Raw genomic sequence first — 21,167 nt, forward strand, 5'->3', positions numbered from 1 at the left:
TGATATTCAAGACTTGTGCTGTGTGTTGCTGGTATATGAAATTAGCTTTAGTTATTTACCAGCTCACAGAGAAGTGCAGAGACAGTGCAATCACCTTGGTGATCCTAAGTAGTTTGTTCTAAGATGCCATGGGGGAACACCTATAGAGTAATTTCAAGTGATAATGCTAACTAGATGCAGGAAAAAATCACTAGATGGCTGTCTCCTATAAATGCATTGAGGTAATAAACTTGCAGCAGAATTGTGGTCTCGGTACTAGTAATCAATAGGTCTTTTTAAAGTATTAGCGTATTCATTATGCAATGTTCTGATTCTTTTCTAAAGCTGTATTTCACTGCTCTGCAGTGTTTTGAGGGTTTCATCTCAGTTTGCCATGGAGGGCCATTTTGTATGCAGTCTTTGAATAATATGTGTGAAAGTTGGTGCATCCAAGTGATAGCAGTGTATTGGTTTAACGGATCATAACTAGCACCGAATATCTACATCCATCTCCAGACAATCTGGATGGGATGCTAACCCTTCTACTGTAGAAACAGGTTTTGCCATTCAAATTTCGTCTCCATTATATCAAATTAAATGGAAGAAGTCAACGTGTTTCTGCAAATGATTTCTCTCAGCAACGCCTCTTTCAGGAAATACTGAAAGCAATCTTAGGAAATCTGCAGCAAAAGAAGGAATTTTTTTGTTTGAAAGCTATTTTAGTTCAAGGTTGTGGGTTTTTTTAAAGCTTCCTACTTCTGTATTTGACTCAAATACTTAACACACTTTTACTGAAAAGCAAACTCCTCCAGAGAAAGTAAGCACCAGAAGGAAAAAGAAAATCTTTACTTTAGATTTATTCGAATCTGGGCCTGGAATCATTAACAAGATCTACGCTGAACTTTCTATATTTTATTGTTCGATAACACTAAAAAACAGTGTTAAGGTCATTGGTGATTTATTTTCACACTGCAATTTGAGGGTTTCTTTTTTCCCTCCTAATTTTCACAGGTTCATGAAACTTGCTTTGGAGGTAATTAGGAATACCTATACACTTTGTCCTTAAATTATAGATATGCTCAACTATAGCTGTATTGGAACATTGTTTTTTGGCTTGGGTGAGGTACAGAATAAAGGTCTAAAATATTATGTGATATATTCACACACAGCAGAGCGTGAGAAAAAATTAAGACATTTTATCAGAAGGTACTCAGTGCAATTAGTATTCCAATAGATTTTTAAATATTTTGTTTATTAATAATATCAATCTTTGCCTTCTAAAGTAATACGAATATGATAGATTTTTTTTTTCCTGTTATCAGAATAAAACAGGTGACTCTTGAATTTAGAAAATCTCATATTCCTCTTGGAATATGAGAAAGTTACCCATTGGTAGGGCTTTTTACTAAAATGCATGTCCTAGCTGAGATTAAAAACAAACAAACAAACAAAAAACCCCAAACATCCTCCTACCCCCCAAAAAAACCCCAAACCAAAACAACAACAACAAAAAAACCCCACAACCAAAAAAACAAGTACATAGCACCTGGAAGGGTAAGAGACACATCCTGAGATGCCATGGGTGTCCTGCTCAGCTCAAGGGGATACATCTTCTCCACAGGTCAAGAATTCCAGCATCAAGCTAACAAGTAAATTCAGACTTCCTATGCTGGACAATGGACAGAAAAAATCTGAATCTCTAGGGTGGGCACTGTGATGGTTTAGGCAAGCAGAACCATGAATGCTCCCCATGAGTTGCAAGGAATTCAGAGTACAAAAAAGCCAAAGTACTTGTTTGTGTTCTGATCAAGAAGCAACACAAATCTAAACAATGAGAAGTAACTATAAACTTCTAAGTTTGTAGCTTAACTTTTGTCACATATTCCCCATAAACATGATTTTGCTAGTTTTCCTTTTTCTAGTGATCTCTGACTCCAGCTGTCCTGATCAACGGGGACCACACACACGGGACAACAGTAAATAGTGACCTGTGCATACTTAGGGCCAATGTAAAATGTAACACACCCTACGCTTACTACAGAGCACTGTCCTTTCTTGCTTCTGATGTTACAGGCACTTTCTAACAGTTTCGCTTCCAAGTAAGGTGAACTTCTTTTTAGACTTTAAGTTCTTCAGGACAAGAGCTGTCTCTTGACACTTGTCAGTGGGCCCTGGTCTGTGATGGGGTTTTATATTATTACTAATTTTGATGTTAATGATGCTTGCCTAGTGATAGCATAATGACCTTTGAAAACTGAGTCTGCACAAAATGAACCTTAACCTTTAGCGTGATCCAATATGATGATTTGATTACCTGTTACTGCAGAACAAATAAGAGAGCACTGTGATGATGAAGTGCATGACATGTCTGACAGTCAAGTAATAGCTTACTTGACTGAGTCCTCATTTAACCCTAATACTTACCCCTTGCATGATGCTGAAAGCTGCAGGTGCCCTAGTGCTTGTGAACTTGAGCTATAATGAGGGGAATCTAGTATTTTCTGATCCCACACGTACCAGAGTTGAAGCCTGGTGCTTCCAAAGTAACGAGTGTTTCCAAAGTAAAGAGTGTTTCTTATCAGGCTAATGGCTTATATTTAGATATTGTTGCATATATTTCCGCTTAGCCTGTACGTTACCTTTCAACAATATCTCAGGAAGTGTGAGTTGGTGTGTTTCCAGAGTTCTTATGCTCTAGTAATACTGTGAGACAAGGAGACAACGTGTTTAATGATGGTAAGGGTAAAAATAAGCTGGCAAAATGCACGAAGATGGCAATTCTGAGCTAGTGAGCTAAAAGTCTCGTGTATTTATCTCCTACTAATATATCACTAAGTGGAACATCAAGTCTAATATTTTCTCACATGTTTAGGAGACACCATTTAAATAGTTCAATAGTAAAGTCCATTTTTGTAGATCACTACTATTAAATATTCGTATCACAGTAATGTGTCTTTATGGGTTTTATAGCTCTTTTCAGCTTAAAGTCAGAATGTGATGATATCATGTTAAGCTGAAAAATACCTCATGCTTACCAAATGAGTTTGTAAATATTTAAAAAAGGAAATTACAGGCTTTAGAGGAAGTTGATTTCAGATAAACAATAGAGACTGTACTGAGACTGAGAATATGAAGCTGTGCAAAAATAGAGAACAGCTTGCAAGAAAACAGCCAGTGAACATACAGGTAGTTACAGCCTCAACAGAGAGGAAGGAATAGAGTTTGAACTTGCTGGAGTACAGTAGTTCTGATAGCAATAAAGAGGACTGCCACAGGCCTACTATGTATATGTGGGTGTGTCTACCCCAAACTCTTATGTTAACATGGAAGCTCCCCCTTCCCTACCCCAGTGAGGTGCCTAAGCTTTCTGTCAAGAAATCAGACCATCTCATTCTCCCAGAGTGTTTCTTGAGCGCTACCATCCCCAACCTGTTCTCACAAGCCTTTTGCAAACCTTGTTTCTTCAAGGTTTGTTGTGAAGGAAAAGAGCACTAATGCACATGAAATACAATATATTGAAATACTTTCAGCTATCAAACTGATTACATGTTGGCTTTATGAAAAACTGTATTTTTTCAGTGGCATGCCATCCTTCACATCTAAGCAGTGCATTCTAGGAGGAAGAATCTTCAAATCTTTAAATCACAGTATATGTTCTTACTAATTATGAAAGCCTCTCCATCCTAAGTGACTGTGCTGCCTCAGAAACAGTCTGTCCCTGCATGCTGTGGCCTGCACACAAGGAGAAATTCCCTTACAAATGGTGTCTCCCTTTGTAAAAGCGGATGTCCTTATCCGAAGTGGATCAGTTAGATCCTCTTTGTTTTGTAATCCTTTCACTGAGCATAAAATGGGTCCAGACTAGGGCTAAGGAGCTCACAAGTCATTTGAGAACTAGGTATTCATTTATTTCTGTCCATTTTCTAATCATACCTTCCATCTCTTAGAGAATACTATATCATAATGAATAGTTCTTATGTGACAGTTTTGCAGCATTTCACGTTTAACTGCCAATGGCAGCAATAATATATACTTCGAGATGTTTTTCCCATATGTGCCTACCTAATTCCTATGAAAAGTCTGCTTTATTCTCAATGTTAATAGAAATGTCAATGAGAGTAGCAGGAGTTTAATACCTCTGCAAATAAAACCTGTGGACTGAGGGACGTAATTTCAGGCATCTGGGTTTGAAAAAACAAGTAGTTAACTCATTCCGTATAAAAATCCAGAGTGAAACCACTGATGATGACTGATTACTTCAGGAGTAGTTGGTTCATTTCACCATTGTTGAGTATAGATGCAGAAACATTTAGTTGAAAATATAGCAACCTCTTGGTGTAATCATACATTTCCCTCTGTAACTGTATCTGTTTTTGTAGCATGCCCTGAGAATTGGCATGATTGCTAATTTATGACTTGTCCCTGTAATTATTTCTAGGCTCATTTTTCTTTGTGTCATTAAATCTATGCTGGAAACTAAACAACTTTTTTTTTTCTTAATTGAAACAAAGAAGTTTGAGGAAAGCTTTGAAAAATAGTTTTGTAATAAAGAAATATGGCCTCTTCAAATGGAGATATCACCAGCCAGAAGGAAGGGAATAAATTAGAACAACAACACTGCAGGATTTAGGACATAATTCTGTTTAAAGGCTCTTCATGATATAGCTAGGTCATTGTAATTAAGAATGATAAATTGTATGGAGAAATACTGACCACTATTCCAATCCCAAAAGCAGGAATCCTGATTTTTGTTTCTGAATCTGCCTTTTATATGACTGTGGGCATTTCATTAATCGTCTTGGTGCGTAACTTCTGCTTCCATGGAACAGGAATAAGATATTTCATTATAACAAGTGTTGAGACCTCACTACGTTTGTGACATAAGGATTTGTACAGCATGTGTCAGCTGCTACTACTAAACACCCTTAGAAACATTAGTGAAAACGTCAGACTGATTCCACTTGTGAGTTTTCTGCTTCAGATGTTGCTGTCTGGGGAGTGTTTAAGAGTGTAAAGAAGAACGAAGCTACCTTATTAGAGAAGATGTACCTGCTGCGAAACTGCTTTGATCTTTAGAGCTCTTAAAAATATTAGGTTTTGGGGTTTTTTTATTGAAGTCTGAACAGAAAGGAAAACAACTTTATAGGGCACTTCTTCAAATTTCCCTCATAGGTTTATTATATACGTTATGTACTAAAGGTCAGTAGTGTCTTGGTTCCCATGGCGAAGCATTAGGAGAGCTCCTGGAGATTACACTTTATGTTCTGCCTCTCCTTGAGGATGCTCAGCTGAGAATATTCTGGGAGAAGCGGGCTTCTTCCTGGAGACTTTTTTGGCTTTTGTTTGGTGAATGTGGTCATTAGCAGTTCTGGGCTCTGGGAGCCTAATGAACTTTCAGAGCCTTCCTGGCTCCAGAGAATGTGCCGCCTGCAGTCCTGGCTTTTGGCTGATATGTTGTAGTTCGGATTTAAAAAGCTTAGTAGAAGTTTTCATATAGCAAATTATACCAGCCATACTCCAGCATTGTAGTTCTACTTTATTTGTGTATTAAATGTTGCTGCCTTAGGTTGGTTTGTCTGTCTGGGCTCTTAATCTCCAGTACTAGCTATATACTCATTGGTGACCGGTGTGGTGTGGAAAGTTATTAAATATGAAGGAAGGGGAAATGGATGAAACCAGTGACAGGCTGCATGGTTATACAGGATTGGAGGTGTATATTAGATAATTCTATTCCCTTCTTCCACCTATGCACCCTTTGCAGTTCAGGTGGGCTTCAGGAGAGATAGGAACATGACTTGGAAGTTGCTTAAAGGATTTAGGTATGACAGGATAAAGATGAACTGTGTATTTATGCAGGCATTTTTGCCAGACTAGACAATGAGGATGATCTGAAAAGGGAGTAGACTCAAGTTCTCGATAATAGTTATGGAGACAGTGTCTCAGAGAATTGTGCAGTTACGGTGGGTCTAGACAGTTTAAAATGATTGCCTCCCTGTGTCAGTTTGAATACTGTTCTGTCCTGGAGACGTCCTGATGGCTGTTTGCAAAATAAATTCCCTAGAGGAACACCCTTTAATATCTAAATGCTCATATGCTGTTTCTTTTAATACAAATACTCAAAGCAAAGAACTGACATAGAAGAGAAGGAGCAATCTATCCAGATATGTTGGAAGTCCTTAAAAGATGAGAAAAGAGAATCAAATATTCTGTTTTCTAAACAGCTTCATAGCAAATAAAACTTATTTCTAAAGTCATCATTCTTATTTTTAAAAAACCCAGAGTGATAGTATTTTTTAAATTATTTCAATGTACCTACAAAAGAAAGGCACAAAAATTATACAGTTATTTTAAGTTCAAAAGAATGGCTCTATATGTGTCCTAGTATAGATGCAGACAGAATTTCTTCCTTTCCCTGTTTTTATTTTTCCAATGTAGTTTTAATTGAATTAATATTGCCCATTAACCAGTTATCTTTATTCTTTAGCTTCTTCTTATTTTCAGTTATTGGCACTCTTCTCTTTTGACCTGCTTGTTTTTATACACCAGTGAAACAAGACAGAACAGCAAATACTGTCTACAGAGGTTGCACTGGATTACCTACAGAGGATGACAGTACAGAAGCTTATTTTTATAGTGCTGAGCTCACCCTTATAACTTGTTTAATAGTGCTACTGAAACCAGAAAACATTTGTTTATAGACCATGCCCTAGGCTGTTTATTCCTACTCCTACTGACTGAAGAAAGCACACAATTTTTCATAGTCATTCAGACCCTTAGGTTTTGTCTGCTGTGAATCACAAGCATATTGTGCTATATTCTAACAATACTAACCTGATTTTATGTCCAGACTGTAAATCACCCTAGATACACCTAGAATCGATGAAAATTTTGCTATTGAAGTCACTACAGGACTGGTATTTGTATTATACACATATATGTATGTCTACTGAAAATAAAGATTTCATGGGAATTAAAATGTCATTAATAAGTAGATTAATTAATTTGGATAAACAAAAACCTCACATTCCACCTACACCATTAATGTTCTTAAAGATCATTTTTAAACAAGCCAAACTTAGGAAAAGTCTCTTCTTGTACTTTTTCCCAACAAATTTCACAGAAAAGAAGCCTGGATTATTTCAGTGACCATGGCAGGATAAAGTTTTTAACCTCTGGATACTTTTGCAAACAATATTCAGCCATCACTGTTTATTAGAACCAGAATTTGTCTGTCTGAACTGTCTCTTGTCCCCTTGACTATAAAATTGGGATGAAATAGAAACCTTGAGAGAATCTTTCTTCCAGTCTGATTCAACTGAAAGTAGCAAGAGTTGTCTTTAACAGTGATGTCTCATGTCAAAAATTTTGTGAAGTAAACCAAACCAACCTATCTTGAGTGTTCCATGTCTAGACCATATCCTAAATATATTCACCCTTATTGATAAAGGGAGAGGGGAGTTTTCTCAGGGTTTATTCCTACATGTGCTAACAAAAGAGGATAGTAATTCAGTATAACATAGCTTCAGGGAAGATGCCTCAAGTAAGGATTGCATGCAATATATTTTTCTGATTGTATTTCATTTGATGGTACTTGAGTCCCTCTTCTAAAAATGTATCTTTTTAATAGCTACTGCTGTCTCTCCACATATTCCAAGTACCCTGCTTTCAGAAGGACCTGCTCTACTGTTGCTGAGCCAAAAACCATAAAGAAATCAAGAAAAAGTCTGGACTTAGGCATTTTTTTTTTAAAGCAATTGGAGCTTGATTGATTCCATTTATAGCTTTCCTCTATGAGTGAGCTGCAATCAAGGGTTTCTTTCAAGATGTTTTTCTTCCATTTTATTCCATTTCTCCCTAAAAAGTGGAGGCACCAGTTTGGCCTTATGCAGAGATGAAGCTGAGCGCACTTCAGCTGGCACTTTTAAACTGAGGGGATTCTGGATTTTCAGAAGATAAACTGAAAAAAAAAGGCTGAAACCCAGCCCTCTGCATAGGCCAGCTCAAATCTTGTTAAAATGTGTCTTGAGTGAAACACCACGAGAAACTGGTGGTAGCTTGTTATGTTACAAGTGTCATGATGGTTGTTGAATTCTGCTTCTTAAGGAAAACAGAGGGATGCTGAGGGAGTAAATCCAAGGCATTATTTCTCTATCATTTGGATATGCCTCAAGAAGGAACATATTACTTTCTTATGCATATCTCAATCAAACTTGGGTTTTGTTGTTTTTGTCTTTTGTTTTGGTTTTGTTTATTTGTTTTTTAACACAAGTCTCACTGACAGTTACAGGAGCTGCTAGCTAAAACTTCTGTAACTAAAAATCTGGAGTATTTTCCTCACATACAAGACATCACTGAGACTTTGAGCTTCTTATTGTCCATGAGAATTGAAAATTGGAAAAACGGAGCTGTTCCCCAGGCTGAAAGCCTGCTGTGTAACTTTGTTGACTGCTTTTTGCTTATAGCAAGAGTTAACCCAAGAGCATTTCAAATATTTGTTGTCTTGACTTAGCAGCTAATCCAAGAAGAGAATCCATTCAGGGGAAAAAGATGTATTGAGCTCTAAGCAAAATAACTATGTTTATTTGCTGCTTCTTTTTTGTCTTGAATAAACTTTTTTCAGCTTTAGTGGAAGTCTCTCATGCCTTTTGGCCTTTTTACAGCCTTTGAATAAATTAAAGGGCTGTACTGGATTTATCAATAACAATTTCTCAGAGTTCTCTGTTTTTAAAAAAAGTGTCAAGATGTATCATAGCTTCTGAGTGTCAGGTTTGTTCTCTAGCTCTAATCTTCTGCAAAAATATTAACAAAATAAATCTTTAATGTTCTTTGTTTCTGCACTGATGTAATTAATTTGTTACTTAGCTCAGACTGGTGAGGGATGCTTATTGGAAATCACTGTATAGAACAAGGATAGGATGTGTGAGATGATTTTTTTTTTTATTACAGCAGCATCTAGAGGCTTTATCTGAAACTGTATTTCCTCTTCTAGACACAGTGAGAGACAATACCTGCCCTACCTACCCACCCTGCAAAAAACAAACCAAACAAACACACAGCAAAAACCAAACCACCAACACTCAAACGTGTCACACAGGTGACATGCTCCAATGAAAATAAATGCATTCTGATGGTGCATATAAAGAAAAAAATAAGATCTTGGAGATTACAACATTTTGTTTGTAAGAAACACAGAGCCTTTTTCTAAGAAGTACATTTTCTAGTCAAAGAGCCAATGCCCAAAAGCTGGTTCAGCTGCAGTCTTTCAAGGAGGGTTTCCACCTGGTTTACCATTTCCTAATTGCAAGGGCTTGTAAGGTTGCTATCCCATACATAGGCCTCCTCTGTGAACTTTTTATTTTGGTGATGATGAACTAGTGAACACTTTTTAAGAAAGGTGATGTTCATGCAAAAACCATCTTTCTCTGATTTTAGGATTTGAGTAAGAACTTTGTTCCATTATTGATTGAGATGGCAGGCAGTGATGTTTTTATGGTCACTATCAAGCTGAGAAATGGGATAGATGAGGTAGTAATGTTTCATTAGAACTCTTGTCTCAGAGTAATTAATAAAAAAAAATCATCTTATTTAAGACACTTGGGAATGAATATGGAGGTTAAGGACAACTGGTTCCAAAAACTTCTTAGAGGAACTAAAATTTATCTTTAACTTGTGGCAAGACCTATGGAATTTAAGCTATAGGTGTGACTGAAGGATGACATTCAAGTTTGTCATGTAGTTGTAAGAGTAGCGTAGCTGGGTATTAGGCTGTGCGTGTGTGCTCATGTAGTGCACGTGGGCCACAAACTCCCTGGTTGGTGCAGGACATCCCCCAGTCAGTCATCTGCATAGATGAGATGACAGACTGATTTGAAACAATCAACCTAGTTGAGCAATGGGATTGACTGAACTGGTGGCCTTCACAACAGCATTGGCTAACTGGTGCAGGGACTCTCCAGGTGGGAAACTGGGGCTGTCCTAGAAATCCCACAGGCAGCTCCAGATTTTTACTTTCCTGTGTGTCTATTAAGAACCTGGCAGTGCAATGGAGGCTCTCCAGGTAGTTCCTGCAGCAGAACTGACCAGGTTGCAGCTAACTAAAAGTCTTGCAAATAGTCCATAGAAACTTTCCTGCAGGCACAGAAGTGGTCACATAGTGTAGTCTTTTGTACATAGATAAGACACGTGGCTGGTATTTTGCACATAGTTTACGTTAATAGCAATGGATCACGCTCATGCTGGATGTTCAGGTAGAGCTGTGGGCCAACAGGATTGCAAGATTTCAGCAAAACAAGTTGCCCACTGAAGGTGCTGTTGCAAGTATCCTTGCAATAGAGACTCCACTTGCCATACTGAAAGCAACCATCATGTTTGAGACATCTGATTCCTAAAGATACTAATAAATTAGGTTTCTTTAACAGTCAATCTCTCTATATCCTATGTCCCTGTCCACCAGACTCAAGCGCAGAGTTATGTCTAGAGTATCTGCTCCAGTGTAGAAGTTGCAATCGCTATCCACAAACACAGGGAAAATAAAAACCAGGGCAAGATAGCATGGAAATAAAACGTTAAATGGATCAGATACTACATGAACTAAAAGTATCTGTCTTTCTCTAGGTATCCTTATTTCCCAAGAGGAGATGACAGTGTATAGTTATAGGTAAAGGAGTACAAGTATGTATAGAATGTGTAGATTCAACTTGAAAAATATCATACTGTACAATCAGAAAAGCAATTTTGTTAGTATAAGACTTGAATGGCATGCGAGGATAGGGATATTGAGATTTCACACTGTACAGTTACCTGATAGGTCGTCATGATGGCATGACGTGTACAACCAAGATGCTGTTGGTAATCATGTATATGGATTTTATTTGTGGTTGGGGTAATGAAAGGAATTACTTCCCAAAGTAACTTTAATTTACATAATCAGAAAGAAAAACAGAAACTTGATCATTTTATGTGGACAGAATCATTGCTGATACAAGAATTGTTCTAATTCTGAAATGAATTTGCGTTACCTGGATTTGGTTTTCCTGTTTGATATTGTTTTGAACTGAAAAACCTGGAATAATAAACATTTAAACACCAGTAAGAAGTCATGTTTGTGTTCTGTAGATTAACAAAGACTAGGCGGTAATACTGGCCATTAAACCTTGTGCTGAGAATGCATGTGCCAGATCCTCACTTACTATCACATATTCAGGAGGGCTATACCTATTTTATTGACAGAGGGTTTGTCTGAAAGTCCTCCAAAATTCATGTCACTAAACAATTCTTTTTTTCACCTTTAGCAACCATTTAACAAATTGATTAGTTAATTGATGACATTCACACATTTCCTAGAAAGCAGCTCTCTACCAAATTTGCCAGAGTCCTGATTATTCATGAATAATATTGATTAAAAGTACTTAGGGCTTCTTTCACTCTTGCTTTAATCCACGGCAGTTTAGTGTTTTATGTGTGGAACACTTGATTTTACTATTCTTTTAAAACTGATTTAATGAGTTTGGTGTATACAATATATGATTAAAAATTTGTAGAGCAGCAATTAATTTTTAACAAGTCTGTGTAAAATGCAACATTAACAGAAAATTAACTATGTAAGTCACAGACTGATGAAGATCTATTAGATCACTTTAACTTTTAAAATTTACATAGAAAAAAGCTTACTCTTGAATTATTGGTTTAAGTTGAGTGCCGAGATCTTCACAGTGAAACCATTTTTCAAAGAGGACATTAGTTGATTCTCCAACATAGTATCTGACAAAGTAAAAACATTAGTCAATGCTTTTATTAACTAACTGATCAGGTAGTTTCAGTCTTTTCAAGAAAATAGCTACTTGATGTGTATTAAGAGCATGTTACTGTCAAGTCTGGTTTATTTTATTCTGAAGAATGGTCATTTAGGGAAGCTTTCTGTTTCCATGATTAGCTGACTGGTGGGTGGGTTCAAACATCTGTTGAGGGCCTTGTAGTTTTGCTGATCAACCACAGATAAGTCACCAAATTCCTTTAGCAAACTTTTTAGATTTAATCCTAGAAACTGATCCATGCCTAGTCCCTTGGGACCAATAGCTCTCACTTTGGATGTAGTTACTGCAAAAATAACTGGCTCCAAATACCATTTCCAGTAACTGCTTCCATGCAGCTATAAGATAAATGCTCATATTTAAGAGAGTTGGCTTGCATATTGCCCATGCACAGACTGATAAGAATACAAAGTGGCTTATGGACTTGTTTGCAAAAAAATAGATGTTTTTCAGCTGTGTATATTTGGGAAGTGTTGTTTAGCTCACCCCTCTGAAGAGGAACTTAGTGCTTCCCTTGCATTATTTTATGTCTTAAGAAATAAATAAATTGTGCCAAGATCAATAGGTTAAGGTTGCTGTAATCTATGGAATGGCAAATACAGAATTTACCTACAGATTTAAAAAAGACTGCACGGACTGGCAAGGGAGCAATGCTCTAGTACAGTCACTCATATTGCGACTGATTATAAATAGGTCCTATGTGTCCTTTGGGTTAAAGTCACGGCTTATATGATTATACTGTGCATGTATGTGTATTTTGGTATTCATGTCTATCTTGTCGATCTACATAAATATTGTCCAGAAACTTTCTAAGCTTTCTAAAAGCTCCCTGGTTCCTCAAATTTTGCAAAAAGAAGGTACTTGGAAAAGAGTAATCTTACTAACGCCTCCAGTATGGAAAAAGCTGTGCTACAAGCACAAGCTTTGAACACAGAGAATCTGCAGAGAAGAGTGATGTTACAAATGTCTTGGCTGGGAAAAGGCTGTGCACCTTACTACGTGTTAAAGCATCCAACCACACTACTAACATCAAACTTAGTTGTTTCTGTATTTGTTTGCCATAGGATTAAGATTAGCTAGTGCATTTTTCTTACAGTTCAAAGCATGTAATCATTACATAGGCTGAAACACTGGGGCAGGCTACTTATTCTTCACTTGTACAATAATCGGCATGCTGGGGGGCAGGTTTATGACTAAGGCTTGTAGGGATGGTAAATAATGGAACAGTAACATAATATTAGACCTTGGGTCAACATACTTCAAAGTTTATTATGACTTTCTCTTGTACAGTCTTTGCTGCAGGTGGCTGGGAGTGAAAAAAAGTCTGAAAAGATTAGAGGTTCTGGTTGTAAATCCCCATCTCTCCAAGAAGTACACAGAAAGACGATGTAGATTCAAATGCATGATGTGATGGTTCACTTCCAAAAATTCAGGTGTGTGTGTGTTCATCATGTCAGCATGAAAACAAGGGCACTAAAAATCTCTAAGTGATTTATTTTTGGATACCTGATTAGATATTTTCAATTAAGAGTGTACTTTGGTAATCCAATGTTATTTTCCACCTGCAAACCACATGATAGCTTTTAGTTTACTTTCTCCACAAAAGCATGACTATATTGGAGTGCAAATCTCTAGATCTACGTGAGATCCCTAAGAAGCCATTCAGCATCTCTCTAACTCACTGTTCACAGACTTCATGTACAAGGTATGTTATTTTACCTAAAGTTACCTACAGCTACCTAAGTTCCTTTATTACAAATAAGCATTGTTATCTGAACCAGTTGTTATCTGAATCAATTGCTTCTAGCTCAAAATATCTTTTTTTTTTTAATAATGCAAGTGTTCATGATTCACAGACCTGCTATGAAAGAAAAAAAAGGGACAAGTGCATAGATGAACAATGTTTTAAATGAACAGGATTTGTCTTTAGCTTGGAATACAATCAGGTGATTTTTTTGAATGGTCCTTTTCTTAGCTTCTTATTTTTTTCTTTAGACTTTTTTTGTTTGAACAATATATATATATATATCTCTAGCTCCGCATATTAGCAATCTTCTTGCTGTGACACTGCCCATGCAACAATCAAAACTTTAGGCAAAAAGACAGAAATGGTACATTACAGATATTCGTGCAGTTTTAAATCATTACAAATTACATGAATAGCTGTATGCTCTCTTTGGTAGTCATATCCAGTTAAGATCAAAACAGCTTTTCTAACCTGACTAATGTTGCTGCTGTGACTTGCCTTCTTAGACTTATGAATTGTGTATGACCAGAGGACAAGGCTTAGTCTTGCTCCCACTAGCATACAAAGTAATGTTCCTTGTTTAACTAAAGCAAACGCTAAATGAGACCTCTGTTTATGTGCGTATAGATAGATGTGTGGATAAAATTAGTATGAAATTGCCAGAGTGAATCTGATAAATTATCAGGAAAGTAAAACGCAGTATTGTATTGACATGAGAAATTAGTTTGTATTATGAATCCTAGAGAGATTAGCCAACAGTTTATACTTCACCTGAGCCCATCAATTTCTGTCTTCAATCTTTCTCTCTCAATCACAAGACCTACAGTGTCTGTGTATCTCTGAGGAGAATGAGGTATCCTAGCAGGTAGGAGGAACATCTGTTCAAAGAAATGGGAAAGCATCAGTGTCAGGAAGTCTTTGGTCTTTGTCCTTTGTGTTGTCCTCCCTTTGTCCCCCAGGCTGCAAAGTCCTCTGCTCACTGCCCTACTTCTCCCCTAGTCCTTGTTGATCCTGTGTTGCTCCTTTGCAGCTGTACCCACTTTGGTACCAACAGCCCAGCAGATGTTGTTTCTTACTTTCTGAGTGAATAATGACCATTGACTCAGGAATTGGCATTGCCTTTATGGCAGTCAGGTGCTCTCCTGGTTTGATCATCATTGCCAGACACAATGGAAATTAAAATCTAACTAGATTTATAAATCTACTGCAAATTCTGAGTAGCAGAAGTGGAAATAAAAAGCAAATTTGTTGTCAGCTCAAGAAGATGTCTAAACTAATCACCCATGTGTATCTCTCCAACACAGCGAGCACCTGTGATTGCATGATGAGTGTTATTCTCTCCAGAAATAATTAACAGAGATGAGAGGCTACTAACTGATGCAAGTGACGAAGTGAATAGGCAACATTTGGCTGGGAGAAGTCTATTACTGAAGTTTGAGAACAAACATTTTTCTATCAGCTATCTGACTGTGTAGGAAGGTAGTAAGCCTGTACTGTTCTCCAGCCCGACAGATTTCTTAGCTGAGTTTGGACAAGTCGTTACAATTTCTCTGTCTGCAAAGCAGAGCTAATGGTAGTGCCTCACCAGGACTAGTGTCAGTCTGCCCACTAAGGATGTTGTGTGCTCCTTTTCATTAATGCTTCTGGTACATGTCAAGATCTCAGCTGGATGTACTTCTCCAGTGTGAAGTGTATTACCAGAATCTCACTGTCTACAGGTTTGAAAACATAGATCTGTTTCTTCATTGAAAACATCATAATACTTTTAATGACATCAAGCTATTTGGTCCAATATATGTCTTCCATTTTAAAGGCTGGCCCTACTAGATCTAATAACATTTTCAAAGGCTGAGTGCAGTTCAAGGTTGTGACAATGAGTGGCAGCTGTAGCACATCTAATACTTTACTTAGTGTTACGACAAGTTACCTAGTCACACTCTCATTAAGAGCACCGCTATCTATGCTTCAGCAAGTCCACTACTACAAGGAAAAACAACTGGCTGCAGCTGGATACACTTTATCCATAAATGGCTCTTTCAAAACTGTTCTGGTGGTGTAATGATTGCAAGGACTAGCTGTGAGGACTAAAGGAGGCAGCTGAAAATAGCTGAATCTCTTAACTTTCTAAGTTCTAGGCAGTTCACTTAATGGCATGTTTGGGTGGGTGGGCAGTATGTACCCAATAGTGTGTAAATAAAAGACTGATCCACTTGAATTCACATGGGAGATTCCATGCAATGTAGGGGAATAAAAACTCCTCTCAGTATATTCCTGACTATCCAAATGGGTATCCCAAATGCCCAGAGAGACTTTTATCTGTTATTGAAATAATGAAATGTTGAACACAGTGTATTGTAGTTTTCTGTTAGTTACATGGAATTTGCTATACTGCATTCTTTTCTGTAATTTTTTTTTTAATCCTGATGCCATCTCTTGCACAGCAGGGATGAATTTATTTTTAAATACTTCATTAAATATTCATGTAACAAGCCTATGTACTGCAATAACAGAAAAACAACCCTGTTTTACCTCCCCTTCTCGGATGACAATGTCTTTTTGTTTCCCATTTTCAATTATCTTCAAGCACATATCTCCTTGAACCTGGTAAAAAAGCTGAAGGAATAGAAAAATAACATTAAGGCAACTCCTCCAAAACATTCTGTACTTCATATTCTGTATATAAAGGATACATGTACTAATACCTTCAATCTGTAATTGCAAATATTTACAGATTTTTTTTCTAATAATAATGGAATTCCAACCTTTGATTTAAAAATGTTACTAAATATTTATTATTTTCATTAATTTACATACATCTGACGGTCTAATAGCTCTATAAGCAGTTACAGACCTCTTCTGTGAACACAGAGGAATTCCATTGTGCTGTCTTTGCTCCTGGGAATTACTCTTTGTAGGGGTGGGACATCCGTTCAGACATCCGTTAATTTCACTGTATATAAAGCTTCATTTCAGATGTAGCAGGGTTTTCACTATTACATTCAGTCAAATTAAATTTCACTTTTCCAAATAAGATCCAAATATGCATGCAAAGGTTCTTTGGGTGTGTTTTTTAATGGAGATTTCTCATATGGGAATTATTGCCCATTTGGAAGCTGTTCAGGTTTATTTCTGTGGGTACCCTCAAAGCCCAGCAACAGCTGCTTCCTCTTCCTACTGTGTGTGTAAAAGGATTACATCGGAAGCATGTATAAGGTGGGAGCCACTGAACCCATAATTCTGTCTTCAGTGATCTTTCCACACCTCTTTTTTCACAGTAGCTTTGTGGGGACTCTGAGGTGCTCAGACTTAGCCTCACGTTCCATGGCAGAACTGTGCTACGATCTGTAAGCAGGTGTCTCTTTGACCTGGAATAATGTGCACATTTTTCCTCATTTTATATAATACAAAGCAATAATACTTCAAAAAGTCAGCTTTCATTTTCTGCCACTCTCTGCCAAGTTTCTGTATGTTTTATGTGTTCTGTTTGCCATACCTACAAACCAAACAGATTAATTCATAAAATTGCTAGTGCAGCTGAAATTGTCTGAACCCTGATTAAAAGTTAGAACTAGAATGAAAATAATTTTATTTATAGTAACTCACTACAATTTTAGATAAATGGAAAATAAATAGGGGAAAGAAGAAACCACCAAAGTTATATAAAAAACCCCAAACTAAACCTTTTCCAATGTTAGAAAAGCTTAATCAATTTTTTTAATCAGGATTATTTCCAAAACGGTTTTGAAATATTACTGCATGCCCCTGAGAATTTAAGAAATACCTTTATGAATGCAAGAAGGAAAGAATATGCTGCCAAAGGAATGAAACAGTAGAGAGAACTGAAGATGTACTGGAAAAGAGCTCATGCTGAGAGCTCTTACACGAGTGCAAAGTTCACCTTGTGCCAGGGACATCACCATGGATAAATTATAACTCTTGTCTAGATGGCCACAGTTCCAGGCTACTTATCCTTCTTGCACTCCATTTCCCCATGTTCTTTTCCTGTCATTTTCTTTGATGTTATCGAATGACCATATAAAATGCTATAGTAGCCTCATTACAGAGCACATAGGGCGAGGCGAACTGCTCATTGTACAACATACAGTGATTTGCGTGGGGAAATGATCTCTCTTCCTTTTCAAAAAAGACTCATCTAAGACCGTAAGATCCTGATGGATTATCACACAGGCCATTGGGAATATGGCACTGGTAACGCTGAAATCAAAAGATCCTTTTTGAAACGTTGAGCTTCGGAGTGTTATCTTCCTGCAGCTACTGAGGGAGCTATTACTGAACACATACGCAGGTCATGTAGATGAAGGAGAGGACAACAGAGGCAGATTTCTATTCGGCTTGTGGCCATGAATCATGCAGCTAAGCAAACTTTCTGGTAATGAAAGACTGGAGGGGGGAAAGGGGCCATCCAGTTCTGCAGTCGAGCATCACAGTCATAAGGAAAGATTCTGAACACTAGATTTTGAATTTAAAGAATTGTTTTGCAATGGGAAAGGAGTAATGAGGTGGGCTACACATTGTCAATAAAAGCGTTTTTCTGATTGAATTTAAATAGTACCTTTCATTATAAATTATGGGCTATTCTTCAAAACTTTTTTTGAAAAATGTCTGCGTGCTTCAGTCATCCATAAATCATCCGATGTAACTGTGATTAATACAAGTGGCAGTAATTACTGAATCTACTGCTGTGCTTATACTATACCCTGAACTTTTATCAAGAAAACTGTCAACCATTTAATATCTTAGCGAGTTATAGTCCATGCCTATTTCACAGGATAGTTTGGCAATGTGGTATTGTACTGTCTTTTTGCTGGAATTTTATTTTTTCTAAATGCTGACTGAGCTATGCCTTCTGGGCAAATCCAACCTCTTCCTAAGTATCTCCTGGAAAAATTGAGGCCTGAGTAAGCAAGTGCCGCTACGTGTGAGTGCACACACATGTATGTATACGTAGGTATATACACAAATATGTATGCATATATAGATAGATAATAAGTCAGAGTTCATGCCACCTGAAAATATCAGCTTTCTTAATTGGTCTGTTTTTACTGTTATAATCTTGTATCCATTCTCCACAGTAGTACTGAAAACTGAGGAAATGTACAACATTTTTACTCTATTGGAATCTTATTAATGACAAGGTCTCTTGTTACATTTTATATCTATCTGCTTGCATAAAAGCCTAGATCTGTACATTGCTACTGCACAAAGGGTTAAAATCTGACATGGATTTGTCTTTCTGGGTGAAAAATGTGCCTCAAGGAAGAAAAAAAGGTTGTTCACCACGTCTTTTTATGTTACTAAATGTTATTATTTTTATACTTCCTCCTTTTTTTCCTTTCAGTTTTCCAGACTTCTGCCCCTTGTTTAGATTTCCTGCTTACTATGTGGCATCTTCGCATTATGATTACACTAAAAATACCTCATCTTATTAATTCTCAGCTTACCTCTAGAAGTTAGGAGCCACATAGAAGTCATTCTTTACCCTAAGCATAACAATTTTTTCATCATATTGCTCAATATGATCATTAAAACTGCAGTTATGCCTATGAAAAATAAACTGAAAAGCCCTTAAGATTGAGAGTTTATTTATTTATTTATCTATTATTCCTCAGTCTGTTTCACCCTTCTTGATCATGCTTCAAACCTGATAGTATTGTGTTAAACTGCAGTGAAAGGCAGCATGACCAGTGCTGAACCACTGTCAAGTCTGTAAAAGGGTATTTCACTCAGTTGTGCAGACTCCTAAAATAAATTATGCAGGCATTTCTGGAGACAATAGGTGGAGAATCAGAGAGGTGGGGGTTCACTGTTCCCTTCAGTGGAAGCATCACTGAAGCTGCTTGTCTTGATAGAAATTAATTTCAACAGGGTAGTAGAAAGCGTGGATACTGCCTTATCATCCCTGCTATGCTAACGTGGTGAGAATTGTATCATTTCTTCATCCAGGTATGTGTATCCTAGCAGAGTGAAGAAGGATGCGTGTAGTAGGGGAAGAACACAGTTTTTCTAACTGTTTTTTATAGGCGAATTAAAAAAACAAGTGTATTTTATTTTATGTACAGCAATGTACGTAATTTAATTTAGATCCACCTTTGATATCAAACTCTGCCTAAATGTAGGAGCACAGAGCCCTGCGAGGGCTTTTGTAGCTGAAAGTTCATTCAAACCTCTAAAGATACCTGCAATTTGTAGTGTACTTTGAGCACTGACCGCTTCTGAAAGTGGAATTGGGGATTGTTCAACCACTTCTGATATTAGGCTCTGACTTGGCATATCCTGTCTTGTATTGCTTGTCAGATTGCTAAGTATGGAATTAATTTGCAGAGCAAATCAAATTCTGATGTGGGAGTAGAGCCTTGGTGTTCTCTAGACTTCAGTGGTGACTGATCTATTTGAGCACAGAAAAACCATGTTCTCCTGTTCTCATCAGGTTTTTTAGCTACCAGAAGTCAGGAAGGCAAACAGATGAGGAAGGTTAGAGAAAACTGTGTTGTGGTTTCCTCTGCTCATTTACGTGTCATTGGTGAAACCTGAATACTAACCAAAACTCATACCAACAGTTTTACGCAGCAAACTTATTTCTGAAGATGCAATCTCCTTCTGATACAAAAGGATCATCACTCATTACTTTCTAATAGGAGCTTTGTTTCTTATTAAGATATTCAAAGAAAATGTGGGGGTTTTTAAATGTAAGGAAGCAAAAAGGTTTCTCTTGCTTTGCTGTGACTCATGTTCTCGGTTTTATTTGGGAGATAAGCACCACAAAACTACCTACTGGAATGCTCACCTAGCCCCTCTTTCCCCTCCTTCTTTGGCACCCAGTATCCCCATAGAACGCAAAGGGAGAACGGAGCTGCTAGGGAAGAGTTTCTCGATAGCATGCTGACGAGAGGGCAGCACGCGCTAGAAGAAGGGGTCGGCCTTCATGTAAGCAGGTAATTTGTCAGAAACTGGAGCCAAGTCTTACTTGCAGTGTGTGTGTGACAGGGGGAAAAAGAGAAATTGAAACTCACATTAGAAAACTCAGATGAGCTGTGGCAGATGTGACCTCAAATCTGTATCACGTTTTAGAGCAAGACATCACCATATCTCAATCAGACCATGTAAATATCCTGGAAGAAGCTGAAGAGGTTGGCCAAGATGATCAAAGGAGAGGGAGTTTCTGTTCTGAGAGTCATCTTTAGGACTGCAGTGTAAGGGCTCTGATCTGTGGGGCTCCATCAGTACTTAGGTGGCTGTATCCATAGGAAACAACCTAGATGCTGAGTGCAGAAACTTATGGTAAAATACACACAGCACAATGAGAAGCAGGGCTTTTAAAACCAAGCAGAATATTATGCCAATGCAAACGTGTTGCAGGTGGCAGATGAAAGGTTGATTTGAATTTCTCTACGTGGAACTGTACTGTTTTATGTAGACTCAACATTAGAAGATAAATTGTTAAGAAATCAAAGTCAGCTAGTTTAGATTCATTGTGTTTAAGTGGTGGACTGAAGTGGGTAAAGAGACAGGAGCCTAACTACTTCTGTGATCCTAGATTTAGCTGTTAGCATTCCCCCAAAGCAGCCCATGTGATGCAGTAAATAAAATCTGAGATTCTTTTACCATAGCTA

The 21,167-nt window shown here is 37.4% G+C and overlaps 1 protein-coding gene across 2 annotated transcripts in view; it reads right to left on the minus strand.

The window, feature by feature from the left end:
- The window catches only part of HAAO (3-hydroxyanthranilate 3,4-dioxygenase), a 36,153-nt gene that overhangs the window by 5,343 nt on the left and 9,643 nt on the right, over nucleotides 1-21,167 (minus strand). For both annotated transcript variants that reach the window (XM_010283161.1, XM_010283160.1), the window contains exons 3-6: nucleotides 16,066-16,149; nucleotides 14,308-14,414; nucleotides 11,650-11,739; nucleotides 10,998-11,041 (exon numbers count right to left, since the gene is read on the minus strand). In XM_010283161.1, coding sequence (XP_010281463.1) covers nucleotides 10,998-11,041; nucleotides 11,650-11,739; nucleotides 14,308-14,414; nucleotides 16,066-16,149 — 325 coding nt within the window. The remainder of the gene's footprint in view (nucleotides 1-10,997; nucleotides 11,042-11,649; nucleotides 11,740-14,307; nucleotides 14,415-16,065; nucleotides 16,150-21,167) is intronic.

The sequence above is a fragment of the Phaethon lepturus genome, unplaced genomic scaffold (genome assembly GCF_000687285.1).
Source record: "Phaethon lepturus isolate BGI_N335 unplaced genomic scaffold, ASM68728v1 scaffold3093, whole genome shotgun sequence".
NCBI lineage: Eukaryota > Metazoa > Chordata > Aves > Phaethontiformes > Phaethontidae > Phaethon > Phaethon lepturus.